This window comes from Aphanomyces invadans, assembly GCF_000520115.1.
Source record: "Aphanomyces invadans strain NJM9701 unplaced genomic scaffold supercont1.6, whole genome shotgun sequence".
NCBI classification, from domain to species: Eukaryota; Oomycota; class Saprolegniomycetes; order Saprolegniales; family Verrucalvaceae; genus Aphanomyces; species Aphanomyces invadans.
The window spans coordinates 300910-309143 of record NW_008580151.1 but is presented as its reverse complement, the minus strand read 5'-3'; the positions used below and the strand labels follow the sequence as shown (position 1 = coordinate 309143).

At 55.3% G+C, this 8234-nt stretch overlaps 2 protein-coding genes across 3 annotated transcripts; one reads left to right on the top strand and one right to left on the bottom strand.

Annotated features, from left to right (window-relative positions):
* Positions 1-94: 94 nt before the first annotated feature.
* Positions 95-609, top strand: H310_03848 (hypothetical protein). The gene has a single exon (XM_008867905.1). The coding sequence runs from the start codon at positions 124-126 to the stop codon at positions 553-555; it is 432 nt and encodes a 143-aa protein (XP_008866127.1). The 5' UTR covers positions 95-123; the 3' UTR covers positions 556-609.
* A 1259-nt stretch (positions 610-1868) lies between these two features.
* On the bottom strand, positions 1869-7963 carry H310_03847. Of its 2 annotated transcripts, XM_008867904.1 has the most exons (18): positions 7426-7963; positions 6927-7373; positions 6148-6868; positions 5923-6098; positions 5788-5872; positions 5632-5727; positions 4666-5487; positions 4512-4601; positions 4278-4429; positions 4102-4234; positions 3615-4046; positions 3525-3560; positions 3355-3415; positions 2985-3307; positions 2829-2927; positions 2638-2785; positions 2335-2579; positions 1869-2289 (listed from the first exon to the last, which is right to left on the bottom strand). In XM_008867904.1, exons 1-18 carry the CDS (start codon positions 7926-7928, stop codon positions 2116-2118), a joined length of 4743 nt encoding a protein of 1580 aa, XP_008866126.1. In that variant the 5' UTR covers positions 7929-7963; the 3' UTR covers positions 1869-2115. The 2 variants fall into 2 exon arrangements, with proteins under 2 accessions (XP_008866126.1, XP_008866125.1); XM_008867903.1 differs by having other exon boundaries at positions 2335-2785.
* Between the last annotated feature and the right edge of the window lie 271 nt (positions 7964-8234).

Below are 8234 nucleotides of genomic sequence, written 5' to 3'. Positions count from 1 at the left end.
TAAACTGAAGCTGTTTCACTCATGGTACTTGAATAAGGTAAAATGAGTGAATTCACAGTGGGTCCTCAAAAGTACGATCTTATCGCATTTTGCACGGAACGTTGACATTAGTGGCCGGACGAGATGGAAGGCGTGCTGGAGAAATACGCGGCGTTTGTCGAGAATACTCTGCGGCCACAGCTCACGGATGCCCTGGCGCGACGCGATGCGTTGAACGAACAGATCGCCGAGTATCAGAACCTCGTGGAACTCGTGCAAGCGAAGGCTGCCAAAGACGCCGTGGACAAGTCGTGGAAACTCCAGGCGGATCTGGGAAAACAGTGCTTTATCAAGGTCAAAGTGCCCCCGCAGACGAACGTAATTGTGCATATTGGTTTGCAAGTGTACATGGAAGTGCCTGCGAAGGACGTTCCGACGGTCGTGGCCGATTGCATCCAGGTCTTGACCAAGCAGCGCGACGTGCATCAGACCAAGGCGCGGAGTATAGCAGGACACATCCAACAGGTACTCGACTCAATAGAGCACCTCGCAAAGCTCCAACAATTGGAGCGTTAACACGGCTTGTAAGTTCGACGAAATTGAATGCATTGGGCATTGCACTCGCGTTCGTATCATGCGTCGATGGTCGGTTGCTGCAGTGATGCAGACTACGACGCTTTCGTGAGATCTCCTTGCGTTCGCTCCGTTGCATTGAAGGAATCTGGCAGTTAAAGTAAGCCCTTGGTCCCGTTCTCCAGTGAGGATGCATCGGGCGAGGTGGTGCGGATGAATCGTCGACAAAAGACACGACTGTCAGAGCACAGCTTAGCCCGACATGTCCTGCTTTGCGTGTGTACGTTTCGCCAAGACAGCGGCGACATACAACCCAAGCACACGTACTAGCTTGTTCGTTGATTCGAAAACCTTCAGAATGCGCATTCGCTTCCAGTACTGTGCATGTTGCTTAAATGCTGCAGCCTTGGGGACTCCATTCGAGCCGCGGAAGGCCGTCAAAGTGGCCGTCCGTGGCCGCGTCCGTGGGTGACTGGTGCCACTCAACCGACAAGAGTGAAACGACCTCCGTACTTGAATTGCTCGCACGTGATTGGCTCGTACGTGAACAAATTGTCTTGCATTTTATTGATTTTCTCCACTATATCTTGATTTTTATATACTTCGGAATATTGCAATTTATATATGTCAATTTCTGGGTTGCTGATGTATAGTTTTCTCACTTTGACAATTGCAACCTTTGGCCGACATGGTGTTCCAAGTGCACTTGACGCTACTCCCTCGCACCATACAAGACAACGTTCCTCCCAAAGACATCGCTGTCATCTCACACGCCGAATGCGCTACTCTTGCCAAGCATCTCACGGACTGCACGACGCTGCCTCTGGCTTGTCAAGCGCTGCTGCAACATCGCTCGACCACCAACGCTACTGCCACCACAACGTTGTCAGACAGGAGAACATCGACCACCCAACTTCACAACTATGGCATGATTTTTCTGTAACAATCATTCAAACATGCATACTTTGTATCTTGTCGCTACCCTTGCAATGGCCCGAACAACGCATGCCCACGTCAACAGTGTCAATAGTCGATCCATCGTGCGTGCTCGACGAGCATTCCTTGTGCCTGAATGCTCGTTGTCCATGCTCGTTCGTGCCCCTGCCCTCCCGCTCACGGCATTCTCCTGCAACGGCTTGATGTGATGCGAGCGCCAGAATCGCAGGATGTCACGGCCACCGACAGTCGCCTTCATGTGTTCGAACAGATGTCCGAACTTCACACGGCCAAACACTTTTGAAAAATAATGATTTATTTATGTACATCATAAATAGTCCAAATAATCGGTGCATCTGAATAAATATTTCGCGCCGGATGTTGGCGCCACCAACACGGACAAGCAGAGCCATGACAACCCGCGGAGCGATAAGAGAGAAAAGGCACAGCTGCCAAGTACGGTGATTCAACTGGCTAAGGCTGCAATTGAGCACACGTTTGAAGGTGTCGGCTGTGTACGTCACTGCGATAGATTTCCCTGTGTCCCCACTGTCCCACAGACCGTTGCGGCACCCGTATGCACGAAACAGAGTTTGCAAGCTGCGTGATCGCTCTGTTCGTTTGAGACTACGTTCGGCACATGGCTGTGGTCGGCCGTTTGTCCAAATCGACAACGACGCCTTCAGCTCCTGGATCGGGCGACCGATACATCGCTTTGGATTCCACGATGACTTGACCTTCGTTGATGCAAAGCACGTCTTGATCTTCGCTGCCGCAGTAGACTACTTTTCGCTTCTCGGTCTAACACTCCCATCATCATAGCCATGCCCAGTCTGCCAAACCTACCTCAACTTGACCTGGGTGGAGCGTAAACAAGATGGGTTGTCCAAATTCGACTCCCTGCTGGACCTTGCCGAGTCGCGTGATCCCAGGCGGCGGCGGGGCTTGGCGCAGCGATCCCATGTACACTTTGAGATCGTCCAAGTACACTTCAATCTCCCGCGCGCCGCGGTCCGGTGTTTTGCTGTAATTGTACACCTTGACCATCGACAGCGTCACGGGCGTGTCGAACCCTGCAAACACGACATTTCCTATGAAACACGGAGAAGTGCCAAGTTAGCGCCTGCTGCAGAGCTCCACAGGACGTACCTTCGCTTCGGCCCAACGACGATGCTAGCGGAGCAAGCCATGCGTTGGCCGCATCCCACGTATTGTTGACGCCGAGAAACAGGTTCTGCACGACGCGGATGTCGTCCTGCACGTCAACGTCGGCGAGTCCCGACGGCGCCGCGGCCACCTACACCACTCTCGCATGAAAGACGAAGCATCGAGTCCCCCACCAGCGTCGGCGGTGGCAATTTGTCGCCCCGGCTGTCGTACAGCTCGATGCCGTTCAAGCCAATATAGTATGGATCGCCCCACGTGCTCCAGAAGACAAACTAGATGGCACGAACAACAACTCGTGATGCCGTGCAGTTGTCTTTCGGGATGGGTACCTTGAGAAGAAATCCCGTCGGGAGGAGCGGTGGCTCGTAGTCCTGTTTGAGAAGGTGCGTCTTGTACGTTGGTAGCGATGGGCTGGGACGAGTGCCGGGGTACCGCGCCCACTCGTCCAGCACAATGGTTTGCTTGAAGTCGAACAACGCATGGCCGGGGGCTTTCCGCACCGCGACCGTCGCGACCAAGATGCTGTCGACGACCACGAGTGCCGTCTTGACGCCGCGAAACGTGTCTTCGGCGCTCTTGTTGTAATTCCACACGTCCAACCCAAATAGGACAGAGTCGGTTGGCAAGTGCACGCTGAGTTCCGCTTTGCCTCCTGGCCATTCATTGACAATCGTGGACAGCCCCATCGTCCCTCGGTACCTTCGAACGGAACGAGCCACATGTGCGTGTCATCGCAAGTGACGTTGATGCCATCGACGAGCTAAACGGAGAAAACCGATGTTGGGATGGATGGCCAGCAAGGCCACAAGAATTTGGACCCACACACGTCACGAAACTACAAACTCTCGAGTGGCGCACGCCGTACCAACCTTGTCCAGTGTTCTGGGGTCGCCGACGTATCCCAGCTACAATCAAAGTGGCATCGTTGGGGAAGAACGTTGGATGGAAGGCGCTCGCACCGATTCCAAGTCACGGGGCGTTGCCTGGAGCTGATGGGAGGCCAGGGGACTCGAGACAATCACATTCGTTTCTGGACGGAGAACCCTCAGAGATATGCCAGTGAGACCGACGTAGTGTCGGTCGCCCCATGTGCTCTGAATGATAAGCTTCAACACACGGCCACGATACCCTTGTGCGGGCGAAGCCGTCGACCGAGACGTGTGCAGGACAGTTTCCTTCGCAGAGGCCACAGGAACCATGGACGGCTGGGGGGCCTCATCGAGGGTTGCCGATGGCGCCGCGACGATTGGCGTGTGCGACGTTTTGGGCCGTTGGTTGTTGCGCTGTTCGGCGGTGGTTGGCCGTGGAATTGTGTGGATGTCGTGCACCACGTCCGCCGTGTCGTCCATGGTTGGGTCCACATCGATTTGCTCAATAGAAGCGAGCAGACTCTATTCAAATCTTCAAACCGCACGCAGGCGCTCGACACATCCACATTGCAAATACCTGGTCCGTCGTGAACAGAATAACTTCGCAGCACTGGTCGACAGGGCCCAAAATGCCGGGAGCTTGTCGGATCTCGCCTTGAAAGATCACCTGCGAGTCCAGCACTACTCGAACGACCCGGACGCCTCGAAAGCTACAAGAATAAGTCCCCGCAGTCGACGTGGTCCTATCGATACCTGTGGGCGCGAGACTTGTTGTAGTTCCATATCCGCAGCATGGAGATCGTAATGGCCGCAGGAAACTCGACGGTGACTGCATGGACGTCATGGGGAGTAAATGGAGCCAGCCACATGTGCAAGTCGTCGCACGTGTAGTTCACTCCATCCACCTATTCATGCAGACATTCATGGCGTGACGCAAAATGTGTGGGTTTGGATCATTCGACACGCCAGAATCGGGCGATGCCGTACCAGATTCGTGGCCACCCGCGGGTCGCGCTCGTTGGAGCTGGCGTACTCGGGCAAGACGTTGATGCTCGCAGGGACGGCCGAAACTTGCTCCTACACAAAGTAGATCCATTACCCGATGCCCAACCGTCATGAAATGCACATGGAATGGATGTACCTGCGGAGCCGACACGACCACGGGCTGTCCGCGGTCGTCAAAAATGTCGACGCCGTTTAGTCCAATATAGTAAGGATCTCCCCAAGTGGACAGGCACTCCAACACGAGCTTTCGCCCCGTGGGCAAGATCGGAATCGCAAGCGATGGTGTCGGGAGTGTCGGCGCGCGAAGGAGGTCGGACGGACAGTTCTTGATGGAACTCCTTGCTCGCACGTCGTCGTTGTCGGGCTGGATGGAGGACGAAGATGAAAGGAACGTTGTGGGCTGCATTGTCACGTTCGAAGTCCCATGCATGCCGAGGGACGTCCGCGACGTGGTTGTGCCTGCTGGTTCGAGGCGGCTGCGATTTGTTCGTTTAAAGTGCTCCAACGTGTCCCACGACGATTGCAGGCTTGGCATTTCAAGCTGCGCCGTGGTCGATGACTTCGCGACGCTCGCTGCACTCAGGTCCGTGGTGCTGATGCTCGTCGTGTCGACGTTGCGGCGTCGGCTCGTTTGGTTTTTCGTCGACCCGGCCATGATCGGTGCATCGGAGGAGAGCAAGTCAAGCGGAAGGGGCTTCATGCTCTTGGCATCGTTCGGATTGGTTGGTCCGGCCGTAGTTGCTGGAGACGTGAGCGAGGAACTGTCCAACTTCAGGCTGTTCTGGGCGAGTTGGGTTGTCGACGCAGATGGCGATGCCAGCCAAATGGGGCCGGAAGTCGTAGTCGTGGGGTGCGGCGCGTTGTCTTGGACGGGGGCGTTCGCCAATGGCTTGGGCACGTCTTTCGCTTTCTTCCGCATCGCCGACGCAACGCTGATCCATACGCACACGTTTTCGTCCTAGAGCAAAAATCGAGTTACCTCGTTCGCCGCGCTGATGTCCATCTTCCTCTGCTTGTGGGACCGCAAGCGACCGGCAAGAATCACCCCCGACCGCACGCGTCGCACGACCATTCGTTCGCGATCATGGATGGATCGGTGTACCTCGGAGCCGTACGTTTCCGGCAACGACCCGGTCCACTTGCACTGGTTGTCGACAAACACTTCAACGTCTTGGGCACATGCGCCGACGTGCAGTTTCTACGTCCAAACGTCGCCGTCAAAGTCGCGTGCGATTCCCACGAGAATGGTGAGCCATACACTGTTGTAGTTCCAAACACACAGTTTACTTGGCACCACTGGCACACCAAATACAATTTGCAACGGATGGGCGTCGATTTGACGGCTACGCAATGCAGGATGGTGTGGTGGGCAGCGTGTGAGGGCGAAGCGTACCCGAGCCACATGTCCTTGTCGTTGCAAGTGTTGGCCATGCCGTTGAAAAGCCGACACAAGTCACGGACCATGCTGTTGGACTTGGGAATGGGCTGGCCATCCGATGGACCGCTGAACAGCCGCAGCGATTCCACCGGCACGTCCACTTCGTTGCCGTCCATGTCGTACACACAAATCTAACGCCGGACGGTCGGTCATTTCTTCGACTCGACCGACATGTCGTACCTGCGTCAACCCCACCAGGCGCGTTTTGCCCCAGGATGACAAGAGTTTAATGCGGACTTCGATCCACGACTTGGGATTCGAGAGCGTTGTCGTGCTTTGCTTGGACGGGTTGGGCGCGGAAGGGGCTGCGGGGGGAAGCCCCATGGACATGTACACTTCAGATGGCAGGGGTACTTGCGGAATGGATGGCTGCTGCGGCTTGGGTGGGCTGACTGTTTGCCGCGGTGTAGCCATGTTGGGCGGAGGCATGTGTTGTTGGGGTGGATCACGAATAGCGCACTTTGTCGCTGCAGTCGTTCGTGCTGCAGCTATAGCAGCGACAGTGGTGACTTGTGCCGGCCCTTCGGTCGCTTGGCTCGACGGGGCTAGCGACGTCGTCTGCGCTGGCGATGGAACAAAAACATCAAGTGGCGGGATGGGATACGGCACGGCGAGGGGCATCGACGCCTCCATGAGCTTTCGCTGCATGTCTTGGCGTCGTTGCATCATGAGAGCCTCAAATTCCCTTTCTTCGGCTTCGAGTTTTCTGAGTCGATCGGCTCGTCTTGCTTCGGCTTCAGCCATCAGCCGCACGCTTTCTTCCCGTTCGAACTCGAGTTTTCGGGCCATCTCGGCTTCCCATGCTCGCTGGTTGGACGTGAGTTGAGCGATTGGTGCCGTCAGCTGGCTCCACAGCGCAGGGTCGGCGATCGATTGCTGCAGAGCATGGACATCGGAAGCTCTACCCAACGGCATAGGTAAGTTATGGCTGGGCGTAGCGCAATGAGAGTACGCCTTACTGTTTGGTGCTGTTGGTGAATGTGGTCAACACTTTAACTAGCTCACGCTGTTTGTCACGACTCAGCCCTTGGATGAGCGCATTCAACTCGGCCGTGGTTTGACCGAGAGGCACGTTGACGGCGGTCGTCGAAGGTGCTGACTCCTCCACGAATGCAACTGGCGCGGCTGGAACCACGGCTTCCATATGAATTGACGGAGTGGGCTGCACAGCATCCCGACATGGTCTTGCGACAGTGTTCGCTTCGACATTTATGCCGTCCTGTTTGGTTTCCTTGCACAAACTGAGGTCGCCCGCCTGCTTGTCCTCAAATTCTTCAAAGGACTCGTCCAAGTACTCATCGTCAAAATCCTCGGGCTCGGCATCGTTGTCTTCGTTCTTGGAGGCGGACGATGGCTGCTGCGAAAACACAATGCATCCGTCCCGTTGTTCCGCGACACCTTGTGGTCTAGCGACACGTTACTCTCGAACCACTTGAAGTGGTCAATAATGGCTCGTACTTGGCCCACTTTTGCTTGGGTCGGCTGGTCGCCCTGGAGTCCTGTGCATGCAATGGGAGGTTTCCAGCAGACTGTGATCCCGATCGACGCTTGCTGTCGGCTCTTTCGTCCACTGATATAAAGTACGACGGTGGTGCGGCCACAGGGGCAGTTCGCGACGGCACTTTCATGGGGCCGGCAGACTTGGCTCGTGTCTTGTCGGGCGGCCTTGCGTGTTTGTTTTTGCGATGCGCGTTTTCGCCGTTAAAGTTGGTAGTGAACCCCACCTCTTTCTCCTTGTCAAGGACGTCCTTGTCGTTCTTGGACTGCTCGTCGAGCTTTTTCTTGATTCGATTGCGCTCCTCGAGCTTACGAAGGTACTGAAGCTGCTTTTCCATGGCCGGAGTGTTCTCCGCCATCGTTGCACCTGCCTTCAACTGGTCTGACACCGATGGAATTGTTGTCAACGGCGGCGCACTTGCCTTGCTGCTCCACTTGCGCTCCTTGCGATGAGGATCGCTCATCGTGTCCGTTCGAGATACCTTGTCCCTTGTGCTGCTGAAGTTGTATGCGGAAACTTGCGTTTTTAGTGGATTTATGCACGTTATACGATAAACCTATTCTTTGTGCGACAGTACTCGACGAGCACGCGTGAATGCGGAGCCTGAAGCGCTGAACAACATCACAGACATTCTGGCGAATGGTGTGCACTAAATGTGCGGACACCACGATAGCTATGGTATGGGTCTCGTTGAGCTAGCTGTGTAAAATATGCATACTCTAACGTTGCATTACCATTGGATTGTTGTACAGGATCAATTCACGTTTAA